At 51.0% G+C, this 19,611-nt stretch overlaps 3 protein-coding genes across 3 annotated transcripts; 2 read left to right on the top strand and 1 right to left on the bottom strand.

Moving 5' to 3' along the window:
* Nucleotides 1-2,343: 2,343 nt before the first annotated feature.
* On the top strand, nt 2,344-4,726 carry POX_a01522 (uncharacterized protein; the record flags this gene model as incomplete). Its single annotated transcript, XM_050110450.1, has 4 exons — nt 2,344-2,684; nt 2,768-3,604; nt 3,681-4,527; nt 4,625-4,726. 4 exons carry the CDS (start codon nt 2,344-2,346, stop codon nt 4,724-4,726), a joined length of 2,127 nt encoding a protein of 708 aa, XP_049974218.1.
* Nucleotides 4,727-5,648: 922 nt separating this feature from the next.
* Nucleotides 5,649-15,208, bottom strand: POX_a01521 (uncharacterized protein; the record flags this gene model as incomplete). Its single annotated transcript, XM_050110449.1, has 4 exons — nt 5,649-5,686; nt 5,758-11,788; nt 11,844-12,014; nt 12,074-15,208. 4 exons carry the CDS (start codon nt 15,206-15,208, stop codon nt 5,649-5,651), a joined length of 9,375 nt encoding a protein of 3,124 aa, XP_049974217.1.
* A 1,314-nt stretch (nt 15,209-16,522) lies between these two features.
* Nucleotides 16,523-17,702, top strand: POX_a01520 (uncharacterized protein; the record flags this gene model as incomplete). Its single annotated transcript, XM_050110448.1, has 4 exons — nt 16,523-16,738; nt 16,835-16,879; nt 16,957-17,181; nt 17,280-17,702. The coding sequence occupies 4 exons, from the start codon at nt 16,523-16,525 to the stop codon at nt 17,700-17,702; spliced, it is 909 nt and encodes a 302-aa protein (XP_049974216.1).
* Between the last annotated feature and the right edge of the window lie 1,909 nt (nt 17,703-19,611).

Here is a 19,611-nt window from a genome sequence, read left to right as displayed (position 1 = left end):
ATGGATGTTTGTCGATGACAACCTGGTCATCCGAGTGTAGCCAGACATGCTGGGTATGTCGCTCACATGAGAGAGATTCAGGGCCTGGTGTCTGTATGAGCGTTTTCGTAATCGGTGCACGAGTTCCATGGATTGGTATGAATGTATTGCTCGATTGCCCACTCTGGGAATGACAGAACACGTGGACTAGGATATCGGATGAATTCCCGTTATCTTGGAGTGAGCCCGTCAGTACGGGCTGGAATGAAGAATAATCATTGACGTAGGTAGTATTGGATCACGAAAATAGGCTTTGCTCCTCAACTGCACATTTGATGTATCGAGTACATTTCTCGGCACCGGGCGGGATCCACCTGGGCAGCTCACGGACGACCAGGCTATGTATCACATGCTATCTGAAACAGATGGATCGAAGTCTCGAAGTCTCGAAGCTTTCCAGATCATTTCGACATGACGAATGGCATTGCAATACATACATGCATCACGATCGCAGAAAGGTCCGGACTCCATCCTTTTTGTCCATGTAGTATCAACTACGTAGTATATACCAGTAGGCTGATATGATCAAGTACACAGCACCTGAGCACAGAGTATGTAAGTACCCACTGCACTCGAGGATATATCAATAGAGTTGTTTAGGGAGCACGTGTGAACAGACAGGTGACCATCACCTACCGGTCACGATGGAACTGAGATCGTCCCTTCTCATCTCCCTTGATGACACCCCCCGGTCCTTCATCGCGCACATGGATTCGGGCAATCCTCAGTGAATGATATCACTCAAACACCTTGCTATTCCGTCGGGTGCATCCTATCGAATATGTCACCACCGGTGCCGCAATCGATGGATGACGGGCACCGGTACCTCCCGCAACCGATCTTCCCCCTTTTGTGTTTTCTCTCCGACATTGACGTTAGCATCCTCGAAAGTGATTGGCTGAGCACGCTATTTCACGAAACACTGGTCTGAAGGCTGTCCGCCACGCGGAAAAGGCTTTGAGCCAGGACAATATGCCTCGAACTGCCTCCCCCCCCCCAAAAGTCCAGTCTGAGCTTGAAAGCTAGCTGTTGAAAGGGCCTCACTCATCCAGTTTGATCTACCCAGGCGGTTTCTGGTATCGTTTGGCCAATTCAACGGTCCAGACCTCCCGCTTAGAAAGTTCTCCATCATCACCTCGTGGGCAGTGTGGGCACTGGGCAGTGGACACTGCGCAGACGCTATCGGATTTGGCCCCCAGACGATTTGCGCCTCTCCCAACTCAGAAAGGGTTCGACACGTTATCGGGGCCTCCCCACGGGCCTCTTCCAAAGATATGCATCACCGTACAGAGTGGATGGGGGTTCATAAATCCCCTGATGCTCATCTGTTGTTGGGTGGGCATTCGTGCCCCTCCTCAAAAGTCCTTATAGGGCCACCATGAACGTATTCCAGTGGCTACCCGAGGCTCTATCATGGGTCGAGCACACCAGTGATGCTTTGCCACCGACACAACCAAAAAAGACCCCCAAGGCTCCGACCGCCAAGCCTTGTCTCACACAAATGTGAACAATTGAACAACTCGAGAATCCTGCAACTCAGGGGAGAAAGTCCCCGATGAAGAGTCGTCCCAAAGTTTTCTCGTCCTTTCTACCGACAGCTCAGGGGCTGAAAGAGGGCCCCCGTTCCAGTTCAGTGTCCACAGTGGCACTGCTGGCGACGTACGGCTCACGGCCCACGGTCCACGGTCCACCTGCACCCAATTACCTCTTCAGGTGGGATCGGCTCCTTTTCCACCGTTCCAGTCTCACGCTTTTCCTCTTCTATCGCTGGCGATGGGGTCGAATCCACTCCATGTGGGAGCAATCACTGACCATCAAATCCCACCCGCGATACCATGCATACTAGCATATTGATAGCGGGCCATTCAGGGCAACGAGTATGCGCGGACGAGGGCGATTGAAGTCGGAAGGCGTGACTCTCAGCATGTAGACAAAAAGGTAGCGATGGGGTAAAAGCAGGTTGTCCCGTCAGAGGCGTTCCCGTGCGATGGGGATGACCACACAATTACTGCGAGATACTGGACAAGTGTACAGTCCTAAATTTGCTCATCCTTATCCCTCTGATTTGGATTATTTGATTTTCTTTTTATTCATTTTTTGGGGGGGGGGGGGAAAGCACTAAACGTTGGACCTCCCCTGAATCTTCGCCTCCACATCTCATCACCGACTTCCTCGTGCCCGTTTCCTTTTTCTCTTCTCCTCTTGAGCCTCCAACGTGCCCGCTTCCTCGTGTCGATTGGAGATTTGACGCTCACCACAGCGAGTCCAACGCAACGCTTTCGGCCCGCAGGCTATGAAATCGCCATGTCGCCGGGTTCTGCTGCAAGTCTGCTCCCAATGGACCAAATTCTAACGCTGCAACAAAAAGGCATGACGGCGTTTCGATCGAGAACTTTCATGACTTCTCGCCCAACGGGATGGCTGCGTGTGCTGATCGTGGTCGCTGGCCTCTTTGCCCTCATCGAGTCTGTCTCCCGGCTCAGCGGGCATTCTGCGTTGACACCCGGATGGGACAGTCTCTCCCATCCGCCTGTCCTCCGACCAGGCCAGTATCGACAGCCAGTGAATCATAATTCACCCACCGAGAACGCCGCACCGGCACCGGATGTGGCTGCTGATGATATGGGCAATGCCCACAATGTGAGGTGCGTTTGGTTACATGACCCCCTCCGTGGAGTGCCACACGCAGGTGTACAGCTCAACTGACCATCAACTTTCCCCCGATCAGAGATGAGAATTTCTATGTGGGCGGCACCCGGACCCTGACGAGCTCTCAATCCCCAGAGGGCAAGCACCCTCTCCCGGTGATCTACGACCCATACCCGGATTATAACAGCAGGGAATGGAAGAAGAAGTATCACGGCGCTTTCAAGCCCTGCATGGGACCCCGGGGTCGCGATCTAGATCGCACACGCCCCGAAGATATGATGCTGGTCTACAAGGGCAACCAGATCTCTTTCCCTGATCCCAAATTCGGTTCCCACGAGGCCATGGGCCTGGATCGTGATGTCTGTACGGATCGCTTCTCCCGCTTCGGAGCCTACGGCTATGGCGCCGATAACGACGACGAGATCCCCGGCTTCCAGCGACCAGAGCCCGTCCAGTGGGACAATGTGGACTGGAATGCGCTTCAGAATCAATGCTTCGAGAGAAATGCCGACCGATACAAGCCTCATGGCACCGCCAGCCCGGCTGCGCGGGGTCCGCTCGCCTTTGAATCTACCCCCTCTTCTCATCCAGCTGACAACGCAGAGTCTGCGGACACCGGAATGAAGCAATATCATGCTCGTTCGGCCGTCCTGATCCGTTCGTGGCATAGCATGTTGTGGACTCCCAATCACCGAGAGTATCTCCGGGCGATGATTATGGAACTTTCCCTGCATTCTGGTGGCGAGTACGAAGTATTCCTGCTGGTTCACGTCAAGGATGACGCCCTGCCGCTGTTCTCTGACCCCCAGACTGTGCACGATCTGCGTGAGACGATTCCGCCCGAGTTCCGGAACATGGCCCTGTTCTTCAACACGAAGCTGTTGGAGGCATGGTATCCCAAGATTGAAGAGCACACGTAAGGACTTGACTAGCTGAATCCCAAATCGCATCTGCACCCATTCCAGGCATGGTTTACTGACATCACCTTCCAGCCCGGTTCTCCAGCACCACCAACCGATTCAGATCTTCGCTCAGCTATACCCACAATTCGACTATTACTGGCAGTTTGAGATGGACGGTCGTCACACTGGCAATGTGTATCAATTCTTGGACAAAGCCATTTCTTTCGCGAGAGAACAGCCGCGCAAGTACCTCTGGGAGCGAAACGCGTACTTTTACACTCCTGGCGCCCACGGTCCTTGGCAAGAATTTATGGATATGACGAACCACAGTTTGGAAGGACTATCCAAGAACACCGTCTGGGGCCCGGTCTTGGGCACAGGGATCCGACCATTAGGCCCCGAGCCCCCGACGCAATCTCCCGACGAGGACAACTTTAGCTGGGGTGTGGGCGAGGAGGCGGACATGATTACTTTCCTTCCCGTCTTCAACCCCAAGGAAACTACCTGGACATTCCCCGACAAAATCTGGAATTTCAAGAATGGCCTGGAAACGCCTCGTCGCGCTGCGGTCATTACCATGGGCCGATACTCAAAACGCTTGCTTGGCCTCATGCACCAGGCACAGGCAACTCGCGGACTCGGACTCGCCTCTGAGATGTCCGGAGTTTCGTGGTGCCTTTTCCACGGCCTGAAGGCCGTTCACGTTCCTCACCCTATCTACGCAGATGGGCAGTGGACACCGCAGGAGCTTGCTCGGATCTATAACCGCGGCAGCCCGGACAATATCAATGGCGGTCACGACAGTATCTGGAACTGGGACCACCTGTACGACCACATCATGTACCGACTCTCTTACATGTTCACGACGTTCACCGCCGAAGACCTATACAGGCGATGGCTCGGATACAAGACGACCGACAACAAGGGCAGCACCAAGGTATGTCACGCAGGCCAGTCAGCTCAGCATGCGACGCTCAAGCGTTTGATATGACCGTCAGATCCCCTTTGCTAACCACTTTTGATAAAACCTCTAGGCTTCCGAAGCTCAGTATGGACGTCACTGCTTCCCATCCATGTTCCTTCACACAATCAAAAACACCGAGTACCGGTTTGGTCCGGATAAGGCCGTTCCTTGAACCATTTTTTTTTCTTTCTTTCTTCCCTTTCTTTCTTTCCCGCCTCCATGCTTGAAAACATGAGGGGAATTTTCTTTTTTCTGTTTCATTTCATGTATCTAGTATTCATACCCGTCTTACATATGGGGGACTCATCTTTCCGTCGGCGTTGGGAGGAGCTCATACTTGACTTTTTCTTGTGCTTGACCCCTGATCAAGCAAATCGATTTTTTTTTGTTTCGATGGCATATCTTACTCACACTTTCTAGACAAATATTTCCTTTCTGCTCATGTCTTTTTCATCTTTTTTGCTTCGTGGCTCAGTTTTTTCTTTCCTTTCTTTTTTTCCAGTCACGGATTGCTCATATGATGCGGGGCTGCATCGGCTACCTCGCTTTTGCTTCTTCTCCTTGAAATGGACGCTTTCAACATTCCAAGAATACCTTCCAACCATAATTCCTGCCCCTGTTAACTTTGTAGAATACATGGGCACAATTATGCGAAGTTTTTTTTTTTCCGAGTCCTCATCATTCGAGTGCATAGTCCCAGTAAGATAAGTTGCCCATGGGTAACAGTGCCGGCAATCTCTTGAGACAAATCCTACCTGCATTGGAAGTTTTTGATCTGAACCATTCACCTAGGTAGCTATGCGGCCCAATCGAGTCATTGATGGGTCGTCAAATGAACGGCTGATTTCAATTGACGTCGATGGTCAGGTTGGGGGAGGGGGGGAGGCAGTGCATATTTGGACCAAACCCCATTGATTACTTGCAAACAAGGATATTCTTATGAAGTGTGGTCGAATTGAAAAAAAGTCTCTCATTTGTTATCATGACATGCTCGCGCTAGTACAGGGAAGGGAAGTTTAGAAAGAATAACAAGGAATTGGAAGAGAAAAAATAAGTATGTCGTCACATCATTACTAGAATGTACCCCCTGCCGTCTATCCTCGATTGTACTTTTCATTAAAGGCATTGACCGCTGGAGAGGATTAGTAAAAGTTCTAAACAAGGATTGAAGGTTTTAATGTTTGGGAATAGGATGGGACTTACCAATGGCAATCTGTTTGTACAACCAGTTCCGGGAGCTCTCGTCCTGAACGGGAATGAACGGTCCATTTGCACCACCCTTGAGGGTGATGCTCATACCAGTGCGTTCCTTGGAGATAGTTTGAATATCCGTGAGCCGGATATCCCACTCAGTGTAGAGCTTCTTCGTGCGAACGAGCATGATCCGTGCGTAGGTCAAGAGGACCAACATGTCTCGCCCAGGAAGCTCCAAGTGGGCAATGTAGTCCTCGTTGAAGTACTTGCCATCATCGGTGGTCTTGAGCCAGAACTGCCCGAGAGCTTCCCGCTGCGAATACGGGCGCACGATACCATCAGTGCCAATGAACCGGGTCAACCGGACGCGGTCAAGACCCTCAGCGTCGAAGACGGTAGTTGTATTGCGTACACCCTCGGCAAGATTGGACGCGAGATCAAAGGCACCAATGGCGGGCTTAGTTGCCAATCCCAAGAATCCCTTTCCGACGCCCTTAATGAAGCCTGCCACACCCTCTTTCTCAGCTCCTTGTAGTGGATGGCGAGCTAGACCGCCAATTCCACTAGCCAAGCTAGTAGCAAAGGCATTACCACCCGCTGTGATACCATAGAGTGCGTGCTTCGGGCGGTTGCGCGACTTCGACATGCGGCGCTGGTCTTGGAATTCTTTGTCCAAAGTGGCCGCTGCAAGCCCCTTAGACATACTGCCAGTGAACTTGGCCATGCTGTCAGAGAACCCAAATACAGACTTCTTGACAAAGCTTGTAGCTCCCTTCGCGATACCATAGCCCAGCTCTTGCGGCCGATCGGTCATGACAAGTCCTTGATATGGTTCGTAGAAGATGTCGGCGACACCGGAGCTGATGTTGTTGAACAGGCCAACAGGGTTGCCGATGAAATCTGCGGATCCAAGAATCACATGAACTTGACGGACGAACTCTTGCGTGTAATGAGCCTGAATGTTGCTGACCAGCCTTCCAAAAGACACTCTAGCGTTTTCCAACATGAGAGCATTCAACCGAACTGGCGCGTCATTTACGTTGCCCATCGACATCGTCATGACATTGACGACGAACATCAAAGGATTGGAAGGCTGCATTGTGTCTTCGACATTGATTCGCTCTGTTCGCATGAACGAAATGTCTAGTTGCATGGGCTGCAAGTGAAGAAGCTCGAAGTAAACATCCTGACCGGCATAATTCTGCTGGGGTTCCGGGATATTGAATGCTCCGTCACAGAGCTGGCCCTCTTGAGGTTCAGACCATGAAGCACCAGGCACCTTTGCAAAGTCAAGAAGAGCGAGGATAAAATCTTCATCGACCTCGAGTGTCATCTGTTGCAACAAAAGGGTCGCGTACTTGATGTAAAGAACACCATAGGAATCGTCCTTAACCCGAGTGATCATTGCGTGGAAAATTGGGTGTGCCTCCATCTCTTTCCCGGTCTTCGGAACCACACTAGGATACAACAGCATCGGGAAAATGCCACCGTACAGTTGATTGTCAATCTGTATCCATTTAATAGAAGTGTTGAGGGTCTGGTAGACTCTCGACTCGCGGAATTTGATCTCAATTTCCCGGAATGTCATGTAGAGTAGCTCCCTCATCTTTTGGTTGATCAGCGAGATACCAATTCCCCCAAGGCGGAGCTGGGCCTTGAAAGTCACGTCGGAGTTCATCTCCCTCACTTCGAATCCGGCGGTCACGCTGTTCTGGGATGATTGGCCTTTCTGTTGTTTATAAAGACTCTTCGAAGGTTTGAAGTTGGACAAGACAAGACTCTGGGTAGGTCCGTTGGCCACAATGTTGATATCAATAATCTTCTGGTACTCGCCGGGTCTCGATGGCGGGATTCGCATGGGAATGAGATTGCCAATTTCGGCGATTTTGATATGTCTCTCTTTGCCCTGGCATGTGAGGACGAGAGACTTGTTCTTCGTCGCCGGATAATCCCAAGCATAAGGCATAATGCTCCGCGGTGGAAGCCGATACCGAATGGGCCGCCAGCCGCTCGATCGATCGACCTCATCATCCTCCACATACGGGTTAGCTTGAAAGAAGATAAACTCCATGTCACTCTCGTTACGCATGGAGTATGGCCAGTTGCGATTCTCGATACTGAGATGCAGGAAGATGGTGGCATCTTCAAGAATGACGTCGATCTTGACAAGTTTCTGACGCTGGTTTGCCTTGGCCAGCTTGACGTGGACCGTGCCTACGTCTGCAATGTTGAAAGGAGATGACCACTGGTTGTTCACTCCTGGGAAGCAAAGACACAGCTGCTTCTCTGACACCTGGCGAAGGAAATGCAGCGGCACGAGCTCACCGCTACCAATCTGAATCACATTTGACGAGCCGGGTTCTCGGACCAAAAGATCCTCGTTCAGCTTGCTCTTCAAAATGAATCGCGGAGTGATAGTAACAACCTTGGTCAACTTGTACTTTCCATCACCTTCGGTCACCGAAAAGCCGGAATGGAATTCGGACATGCCCTGTCTGTCGGGGAAGATTACTTCAAAGGTGCTTCCGATGGCTTCGAAACTCTGCGGTTTGCTCCAGGCGGAATCTCCAATCTTGAGGATGGACCGATTCTTCTGGTCGTCACTGCTGTACGAATACATATAAGGCAACGCGCGACCGCCGTCTCTGGGATCCACTCGGAGTCCTTGCCCGGCAGCGGTGCGAGCAGACTGAAGGAAACCCTTGCTCTGAATGTCCATGGGCAGTCCGGTCTTGTTGAGAATCACATAGGGACTGTACACAGACACCTTGAACGCGCCACCACTTTCAGGAATATTGAAGTAATGAAGCCGCAATTTCAGCTGAAGGCCTTGGTCATCCTTCAATGTGAGTATGTGCTCTCTCCGGTAATCTTGAGAGTTGCCGTTGACAATTGCGAATTCACTTTGTTTGTAGACAGTGTCTTCCAAATCAATACTGAGTAGGAGCAAATGAGACAGTTCAACAACGTGAACGGGGCTGACGCCGCCCTTCCTCAAAAAGTTCGTCCAGTCTTTCTTGGTGTTCTTGTCGTAGATGCGGTACTTGAAATCGAAAGGAAGGAGATTTTGAATCTCCACGGGGGCAAATATCCGAACTCGCATGTAAGGGTACGAGCTGGTCAAAGAATCCTTCTTATTGTAAGAAGCATTGACCTGGAAGTAGAAGGGGGGTGATTGTTGAGCGGTTTCACTAATGCACTTGACGGTTCGTGTTGGCCGTTTCAAAAGATCTTTCCAGAAAAGCTGTTCGTTCGACCAGTCATATCCAAAACCTTGATCGGGTCTGATGACCAGCGAATGCATGTAAGCCGCGCCAACAGGCGCAGGTCGTGCATCGCCCGGAAGCACCTTCTCAATCTTTAGGAGATGACCATCGTTTGGACTGAAGACCCCCAGTTCAACGGGTATTTGAGTGTTGTTCTCCACGAGCAACGGTGATCGGAACGTGATATACTTCACGTTGTCTGCCCCGAGTTTGACTTCCACGAGAAGCCTGTGGAGCACATTATCACGCTTTGGCTTCAGGCTATAGATGGCCTCGCCTTCACGCACAACAGGGATGCGGTTGATGCTCTCGAATCCACTTCCCTCTAACTTGACCCCCACAATACCACCATGACCCTCGGGTGTCAGGGTCTCGCGGACAGCCGTAGACTCCTCAAACCGCCAGGGGTATTCCTCTCCATCACTGAGTTTCGCTGCAGGTCCCTCATCACCTGCATTGGTATCAGCCCAAACGCTGAGGTCAAAGCCAGTGTAATTGCGAATTCTGTATGGAGCGTCTGCGCCTCGGGGTTTAGAAAGTACGTCCTCTTCAGTGTTGAGGAACTGGAAAGATTTCGATGCAAGAGCAATTGTCGCGGACGTCACAGTAAGCTCCATAGTCTTGTGAGAAAAAGCGTCTATGGAAAAGACATCGGGATTAACTTCTTTTGCCACATGGAACCCTAGCTGCCAAGGCTCAATCAATGGCTCCCAAGCGGACTTGGAGAAGTTGTAGACATTGACAAATGTCTCAAAGTTGGTGTCAATATTGATGGTGGATGACCAATCGTGTACATCAACGTTGAATCTTTTGACACTCCAGTCAAGCAAAGGTAAATCATGTAAGTCACCGATGAGGATGACCCTGACTCCATCGATCTTAGCAGCTAACTCCTCACGCTTCACAATAGCTGAACTTTGTGGAGTGGCCTGAGTATCAAAGTGATTTGTTACTTGGCTTGCACGTCGACGACCCCGACTGGCGACTGTGGACGAGGCTTTGCTGACCGAACGGGCCCTGGTCTTTCCATCTGTAATCCGTTTTGCGTCTTCAGTTTCAAGTTGCTGAGTACCTTGCGCTCGCATCTCGGAGGCTTTGTTAACGATTTGGAGAGCCATAAGAATATCGCGCAAGGATAGTCGAAGGACCAATGGCTCAACATGAACCTCAATGGAGGTCAAGGCAGATGTCTTTTCTTGTGTCCGGCTATCAACTGTGACCTCAACCGTGAAGTCGTCCAGAATACGGAGACGACTGTTCTCAAACTTGTCCATTCGACACAAGTACATGCCCACCTTCTGGATCTGCAATGTGGAAACATTCTGGTGGGAAACGAGAATCTGTTTGGTCCCCAGCACAATGGCTTCAGAGTTTGCAATTGCAGGATTGGCCACCATAATAACCTGGGCATCTACCAAGTTGAGCCTGAACGAGATGGTTGTAGTTCCAACTTGGGCACCGGCGGCTGATGCTTCTGCGGTCGCGTTATCGGCAGACAGGGCCACCTCCGATTCCATCTCTGATCCCTCAGTCGATTCCTCCTCTTCTTCAAGAGCTTCAATGGGAGGTTCTGAGGCGAATGCAGAGTTACTGAAAGATTGAAGCGCAGACAGATAGTCAAGAGCAAACATGATGCGAGGACTATCGATAGTCAAAATTGCAGTGATGTGCCTTTCTGGCCCTGGGGACATTGAAAGGCTTGCCAAAAATTGCTGTTGGACATCATTGTTGATCAAGGACATGATGTTTCGGAATTTATTCTTGTCCTGCTGTCGACTGTCACGGATCGAGAAGGAATGAATCAGGAGCTCTGATTCGAGAGAGCCGTCTGTCAGCATACGGAGCTTGACTCTTGTATCATTGAGCGAGAACTTCGAAAGGCTGGCATCCTCTAGACGACCAACGGGCTGTTTATCGTCGGCCAGAATGAGCTCTAGACCGACGCTGTCCACCTTGAAGATCATGTCCAGCCGCACCCATGTTTCCTTGCTGCTGTCCACATTGGGAGCTGATTCGGCATGACCCGACTGAGACGAAACAGTCGACGACTGCGCTGCCAGTTCGGCATCCTTCAGAGAGTCTGGCAAGGATTCAATTGCATCAAGCTCTTGTTGGTCGGGGTCAGTTGCAAATGCCCCTGGAATTGACTTGGACAATTCTAGCAAGAATTTGAGCTGGCTTTGTGAGATACAAAGATTGATCGGCGACAAGGATCCCTCAATTTCCATATCAGGACGGGGATTATTAGCTTGGTGCTCAAGATGACAAATGCTGAAGTCTAGGTTGACTTTCTGGATCATTTCAAGATTTTCAACCACTCCATCCCCATAATTTAGTTGAGACATCAGGCGAATATTGCGCACACCTGCAGAGATCACATTGACAGAGGGGCTGTCTTTGGAATCATCCATGGGAACAAACTCATTTTTGGCGTAAATTTCTCCGAGGTATGCAGTAATGCTGTCTGTAGATCGATCTTCTGACATAGCTCGAGGAAAGACCAGAATGGGAGTCTTCACTTCAACATCTAGACGCATGCGAGACTGACTCTCTTGCAATTGATTTGCTTGGTTTGCAGCCGCTTGGCGCGCCGCGTTGAAGATGGCCTGCATCTTGCCAAACTTGACCAGAAAATTGATGATTTTGCGATAAGGTTCTTCCATGAAGTTGATTTTGATGGATCCTGATCTCAGATAAACTTCGGAGTCGTAGCCAGGATGCGCATCGGTCTCAGGATCAAACGTCTCATATTTGAAATCTGCGAAATCGTCGCCCTACTCATGTCAGAAGGCGTCGAAGGTCAGAGTCTTTTTTGGCACCCAAGTTGACGTCGTCAATCAAACTCAAGCTACCGATTCGGGATTGAATTTTCATGGTGCGGCCAACGAGGAATATACCGACGTCGGCGGTGTTTAGACTAAGAGTTGCCAGTCTTACACCATCATTGTTGAGGATCAAGGCAATACTCTTCAAATTTGACTTGATTCGAATCTTGCCAGCCTGTGAGGTTCTTGCTCGAGGCCAACACCTTGCTCTGAAGACTTGTCGGAGGAGGGTACTTGGCTATTCTCCTGTTGTGGGTTCGTGAAGGTCAGGAGGATGAAATCGAGAAGCGTGAGAAGTGTCTTCCGAGTCACAACAAGATTGATTGTGGACACAGATATGTCAAGATTCATAGCCACGCCCTCATACACTGCATCGAACTCTGGTGAATCTGGCTTGACTCGCACCATCTTCAAGTGGAAAAGGTCGTTATTTTCATCTGCGTCGAAGCCAGTAGAGGAGATTATTCGCTTAAACTCGGGAACCGGGTTTTCCTCGATGTAATCGTCCACGCTCAAGGATTTCAAAACGACTTCAGCAATCATATCATACGGGCGCATATAGAAGTCGAGCTCGAACCCCTCCGCCACCAACTCCACTAGCAGCTTGTCATTCTGCGGTTCCTCGGAATTCGCGCGGAATAGCGATCCGCGAAGGCGTCCAACATGGAACTTGAACTCAAAATCTCGACGGTGAATATTGATAGTTGAATCCAGGCTTTGTCGAGTACTGTCAACCTCCGACGTTGTATCTAAGTCTTCGTCTTCGTCGACCACAGGAAGGTCCCGTTGGACAGACGGCTGGAAAGAGGCTGAGCGAGCTCGAGTAACCGCAGTGGATTGCTTAGCAGCTGTCTCTTCTTTTGCGGAACTATCCTTGGCTTCGTCGAAATGGGGAATAGCAATGTCTATGAGCTTCATGAGGCCCTTGTATTTTGTGTCTGACATGGATGCATGAAGTTCCGGCAGATATCCCGAAATGCGTGTTCTAGTGAGCTGCGTCACCTTCGGAACGATGCACATCTCAAGCACGAAATCCACATTGATGCGGTCAATGAGATGGAAATTTTTTGACTCGACCCCAGTCGTAAGTTGTGCCTTTGTGGCATCTATTCCCGGCCCGATGAGAACTTGAGTGGAGTCCAGTTTGATGATAAATCGGTCGTACAACAAGTGCTCGAGTTGCTTATAATCTTCCTCTTCATACTGACGTTTTTGCTTGTTTTGCAGGTCGTTCATCGCCTTGCGATCAACCAACTCGCTGTTGACACTTGCATGACCAGCATCAACAATCAAGCAGAGAGAGCTTTCTTGAGTAATACTCTCAGGGACAATGATTAAAGGAGCGCGAACGTCGAATTGAGCGTCGACCTTCTTGTGCTCTTGCAAAGCGAACTCTAAGCCAGCGCGTGTCTGTTGCCGCAGACCTTCCACAGTAGCTCCTGCAGTATCGAGCAGTGCGCCGATCGACTCCATGTGTCGCTCGGGAGGCTCGAAGAATTTCACGATGCCCACAATGAATCGAGGGTTGTAGATGACTTCAATACTCTTCAGCTTGACCTTGACCGCGGTATCTGCATCGCTGTCGAGCGGGTTTTTCTCCAGTTGCAGGTGAAACAGGCTGTCTTCATCCATAAAGTCGTCCACGCCCGCCTCTGAGACAAGTTCATCGTCATCCGGGCCTGATTGCTGCTCTTTATCGGCCTCTGGGAGTGAATCCTTGACTTTTACGATCTTTGGGTAAAGAGTACCAGGCGTAGTTCCGTCATACATCTTCAGACCTCCCAGATCGAGGTCAAGGAGGTACGAGTCTGGACGCTGCAGAGCTTTGGCTCGGAAGTTGTCAAATACAATCTTCATGACCTCGTTGTTGGCGCCATGGGGATCTTGTTTCAGGGTGAAGCTACCAGCCCGCAAACTCCAGTTAACCTGGAGTTTCACCCATTCACGGGGTACGTCGACGCTCTCGGCGAGCGCTCGTTTCTCGTCCCAATCAATGGCGTTATAGAGTTCCTGTCGCTGTTCATCTGTCATGGCGACCTCCTCGGACTCGGCTGGCTTACTGCCCCAGATCCACTGTGACCACGATTGTTGTTGGGCCGGCTTCTTTACACCCACCTTTTCCTTGCGGAGCTGGTTACGTGCGAGAGACCGCCAGAACCGAATGTCCTCGTAGCTGAGCTTGTATTCGATTCGATTGAGCTCCTTCGTTTCTTCTGCCGTAAGTGCTTCCTCTCGCTTCTTTTTCTTGAACAGCTTGATATACGATATCCGATCATCTCGGCGCTCTTTGATGTACTCCCAGCTTCGCCGTCGATTGCGATCATGAATTTTGCTGAGAACAGCCTGGCCGGCAAATTTTAACCACGCACGAGGGTCTTCTTTGACGGAGGATTTGGGCTGGTAGCGTCTGTATTCTTGGTGGCGGATGAAATAGTGGAACAAATCGACTAGCATCAAGGCATCGCGGTATTGGTTGTCATCTAGTACGAAGCCGAGCTCATCGAACAGAAGTCGGGCTTTCATGGCTGGACGGTCATGCTTTCCGGACTTGTCCATCTCCAGACCCGCGCGGCCACTAACGGGACGAAGCATGTACTGATGGGCGTCGCCGTTGTCAATGGAGTCGCGTAATTTATTCATCAAATCATCGTGAGTGATACCTTGGGCATCGGCGCCAATATCAGAGCCACGGCCAGTGCCCAAAAGCGTGGCATCCGTGTTCCAGTACACAGCAAGAGCCCCGAGCGTAGCCAACTTGTGGGTGGTGTCCGACGTAGACTGGATGAAAGTTGGACGCCAGTCTGAGTCGGTGCTGACGGCGCTTAGCTCTTTCAGTGTCAACCCCACCGCGAACGGATGCCCAGGCGAAGCGATTGAATCTTCGTAGCGGATATGGACGTTCCTGATGGAAACCTGCAAGTTGTCTACCACCGCAGTAACCATGCTCTGGGTAAAGCTTTGATTTCGTCGCTGCTCTTCCTGGCTCATGCCTTCTTCGTTCCGCTCACGAATCAGCTCGGCGCTCTCTACCTTGTCCATCTTCAGCGCATGTGCGCGCTTGTCCTCCTCTTCCGCATCGTAATCCGCATCCTCCTTTGGCGCAGCCAGCAGGAAGACATCCTCAATATCCACCTTGACGGGCTTGCCTCTTAGGTTGGACCACGGAATTGATAATGTGAGTTGTCCGACATGGCCCTCGACCACATTCAGGGGCAGGTGCAGCTGATCGAGTGCTTCACGGCGAAGTTCGAGATTGCGCAATTTCACGTCACCGGACCATATACCGATGTTCAACTGTTTCGCATCGAAATTCTTGACATAGATACCCAGAAAGCGATTGAGTAGATTAGCAACAACACCCTCCAACATGGCTGCGGTTGTTGGCCGGTTGTCCGATCCGGGTAAGTCAAGGCTGGACCGTCTGGATCAGTGACGAAGTTGGGTGATGGTGGGGGTCGTCATCAATAGCGAGGGGGATTGAGCGCTGTCACAGTTCCATGAGGTTAGCAATGGGGGATCGAAAATTTCAAACAAGTAGGGCCTGCTTGATAGAGAGATCGTTCGCACGCGACAGCGGGTGTGCTTACAGGTTGGGGAGTTAAACGGGGTCGTTATTCACGCCATTCAACTTCGACGGAGCAGCCCGCGATACCGAGGCGGAAGGCACCACGTCTGAGACGAGTAGCCGATGTAATAGAGAGCTCGAGTGGGTGGTGGTGAGCAAAGGAAAAGAAAGGGACTGTTTCGTTTACGGAAGAATCACAAAGGAGGTTGAGTGATGGTCGGACAAGTGTTGGGTTTTGGGGGCTGCCCAATTGCGTAGACCCTCTGAGAGATTGAAGATCACGGTACTGTCCTGCTGTTGTTACCTAACCGGTTACGCATGCAGTCCAGCCGTCGGTCTGTTTTGGCGGCTGAGCTGGCCCCGCGCAAGCTACGAAGCCGGTATTTACGGGGGGAGAAATACAGCGCTATCGATAACCGTCTCACAACTCGCAGACTATCAGTGGAACTGAACGGGCGGGGGGGAGTCCACGACATTTTCTCGAAAGACTGCCATACATTTGTGATGTCGTTTGACATATAAAACTTCCTGGTTCTCGCATTCTTATGAATCTACAGGGGAAGTTGTGTTCGATAGGGTGTCTTTGAATTACTGTGGTGGATACTCCGACCATCAAACGCCAAAGTAGGACCTTCGCAACGCAGAGTGACGTCGGTGCCCTGTTATGAGTGCAAGAACTCAACCACCTCCGTGGCTTGAAGCGGCTTAAAGTGGCTGGTCTGCAGGAGACTGGCTAGGGTTGAAACCGGGCTTGTCACGTGCTTGTCGTCGATGCTGTGCTCGTCCCGAGTCATTCTCTAGCTTGTGCTAGCCTGAGGCCGTAACTGCGGCTCGGGTCGCTGTGGTTCGCCTGCCAACCACACCTCACCTTTTGATCACCTCATTTCGAGATATTCTTGAATTGCTTCGTTCCGGAACCGCACGGCCTCGTCAACCTCGCTCTCGAGTCCAAACCTGGGTGAATACCCCTAATCTCCACTCAGTCAACTCCGCTAAATGTTAGTATCCCTCCAATTGGGCGGGCGCTTTAGCATCGCTGTATCCGAGGTCTGCTGCTGGCCCGCAAGACTACGTACCTGACTGATCTTTGAATGTGACATGCAGTATCTTCCTCCGACATGCTGTACCGCGCTACCGCCGCCCGCTCCGTGCTCCGGGCTGTCTCGGGCTCCAATGCCTCTGTGGCTCGCTCTGTCTTGGGCAACCCTATCTTCAAGGCCCAGCTGACCTCGTCTGCCCGTGCCGTTCGTCCGGCTGTCAAGCCCAACTTCGCCCTCGCTGCTCACAAGCCCGTCACCACCGCTCTCATTCGCCATGCGTCATCCTCGGCCAAGGTGAGAACCCAGAGCGGGCTCTAGATCAATAGAGAAATCGTACGGAGCTTTCAATGGTCCAATGGCTAACAAGCATCGGCTATTGCGCGGAGACAGGACGATGAGGAAATTGATATGATGGCCGGTATGAAGGCCGAGGCTGTATGTGCACTCATTTCAACTCAAACCTCGGCGCGGGGGAATCTTTTGGACAGTTCTAATGCCCGTGTCTCCTACAGAAAGTGATTGGCGAGACCTTCAGCTTGAAGGGTGTCCCCAAGGAGGCTATGGCGCTCGGTATGGCGGGTGTCCTGCCTTACCTTGCGACCTCTCTCCAGACCGTCTATCTCTCTTGGGAGATTAACCGGGCCGCTACTCTCGGTGAGGGCTTGATCTTCTCGGGCCAGAGCGCTGAGCTCATGCTGCACATGCTCGAGCCTATCCAGGTTGGCTTCGGCGCCGTCGTAAGTTCTCCTCGCTTCTAATTGGGCAAAACGTGTTTTGTAAGCCATTGAACTTGACAACAATGTCGCTAACCTATGATACTTGCTGCGCGCCACAGATTCTGTCTTTCCTCGGTGCGGTTCACTGGGGTCTTGAGTGGGCTGGCTACGGCGGCAAGTTCGGCTACCGCCGTTACGCCGCCGGTGTCATCGCCCCGGCTGTCGCCTGGCCCACTCTGCTCCTCCCTGTGGAGTACGCCTTGATCAGCCAGTTCTTGGCCTTCACTTTCCTCTACTACAACGACGCTCGCGCTGCTGCGACCGGCCGTGCCCCTCACTGGTACGGCATGTACCGCTTCGTCCTGACCTTTGTGGTTGGCGCCAGCATTGTCGCCACTCTCATCGGCCGTGAGCAGATCCAGCAAAACATTGTCTCTGAGCACACCATCAAGGACAAGATCAACGCCTTGATGTTCCTCCAGAAGAAGGAGAAGGAGGAGGCCGAGGCTCGCCGCAAGGGTGAGCTCGCCGCTGACGAGTAAGGGCATCACCGTGCGCCGGTTTCGGATTCATAAGCACTAGCCCGTCCGAGTTGGGAAACAAAAACCACATTCACCCACCCCTTTCTGTATTGGGATTCGATTGGAAATCTGATCTGCCCTGTGTTCTATCTTGTTTGCATTCCCTGTGATTTCCTGTAGATTATACGCAGAACGCATCAGGGCCGAAGCTTTCTCGAAATTTTCTTTTGTCGTTGTTGAATATCAGTGCTGATGCTGTATGTGTGTGCATGAAATAACGTCATTCAGACCGAATGAGTCCAGCAGAGGAGTTGAATCTCGGGTCCACGCCCAGAGCCGTACTTGATCAGATATGGGTTTCCAAGAACTACTGTTTCAAGCCTAACACCGCTTCATCTCGGGCCCCTTTGCCACGTAATTGGGCCGGGCACCCCGGTTCTAATGCCCTCTTTCGCAGAGTGCGTAGTATCGGGCACCGCTTACCTCCAAATGGCTCGCTGAAAATCAGGATGGTTTGTCCTGCAACGGTGTCTATAGACGGTTGGTCCCGCATGCCTTCCCACATGCGCCCTTTGGGACCACACTTGTGTTTTTGTCATCCTTTCCATCTAGATATCCTTCTGGATATAATTTGTGCTATTCAAATGCGTAACTTAGGTAGCTTCACGTAGTGGAGCTGGTTCCAGACTAGATAGGTACCAGGTACGGAATAGGGTAGAGGCCATACAATACCTAGGCTGAAATCCATACATCCCCGGACATGGCGGGAGAGAAGGTACATAAACGGACACTGTGATTAAGGTTGTTCTTCAGCGTAATTCGCTCTTGGGGTTAAAATCGGAAAGTTTCCAGAGTGTCCCGTATACGTGAGGGGGTAAGTGGCTGCTGCGTATTTAAAGTGCAACGCTGAATCAATACTATCCACAGACTTTGATCCTGAGCATATAATAGTCGACAGGTGCAACTTAAGGAGCCTCTGCCCAGGAATAGGTTACAATGCCTCTACATTTCTTAGACTGCCGTTGCTCAAACTCAAAACAACAGAGTTTCGTTTCCGCCGTTCCTGGTTGAGAGCAATGCTATATTTGGGTGCTCTCCGCTGGAGAATACTCAGGTATATGAATTTCCCCTGCCTATCCGCTCATTTGAACCAGGTATGCTTCTTCTCTTCAACACCTACCCGTCACTAAAGGCAAGGCTCAAATCTAACGTAGGGAAACCTCTAGCTCTGAGATTGACTTGAGAATAGCTTACCCCGGGTCGTACCAAGCTAGATGGATGTGTAAATATGTACCTATACACAAGAAAACACAATCGTGCCCTGGAAAATTCTGCATTTGTTCAAACAGAATGGGATTGATCGAGCTTGTAGAATGACAAAATTGCCATTCCAATTGACGTGGAGTTAGAGAAGGAACAGATGAAGTATCCAGTCTTCCATCTTCAGAATAGCAATTTGCCCATGAAGTCAATATTCTAAAACTCAAAGGCTGGCCGGGGTTTAACTGAATGATACCGGGCTCCTGGATACGCCGAGATATCTCATCATATAAGGTAGCGAGTCCTGCAGGTGGGAGAAAGTAGTGGAAGTCCTGCGGATACGTAGTACGTTCCCTGCTCCCTACATGATATTCGACAGATGCAGCGGTTGCGTTGAGACTGATGTGAGTAGCGCTAGGAGGGAATTCTTGTATTATCGTGGCGGGATAAATTTGAGTAAGAGCTGGGATCAGAATCGAATCAATCCAGAGAACCCACTCATTCTTCGTGATTGACTTGTGGGTACGTGTAGAGTCGTAAAGACGGGGGTAAAGAATGTAGATCGAGAGGAAGGTGAGGAATCCTATAGACTGGCTGTCCAGACTAACGGGCCCGTTGTTACGGCACACACCTAGACCAGCCAGGTGAAGCCTACACAGGATCAATGATG

The sequence above is a fragment of the Penicillium oxalicum genome, chromosome I (assembly GCF_001723175.1).
Source record: "Penicillium oxalicum strain HP7-1 chromosome I, whole genome shotgun sequence".
NCBI classification, from domain to species: domain Eukaryota; kingdom Fungi; phylum Ascomycota; class Eurotiomycetes; order Eurotiales; family Aspergillaceae; genus Penicillium; species Penicillium oxalicum.
The sequence above is the reverse complement of the archived record's forward strand: the minus strand, read 5'-3'. Positions and strand labels throughout refer to the sequence as shown.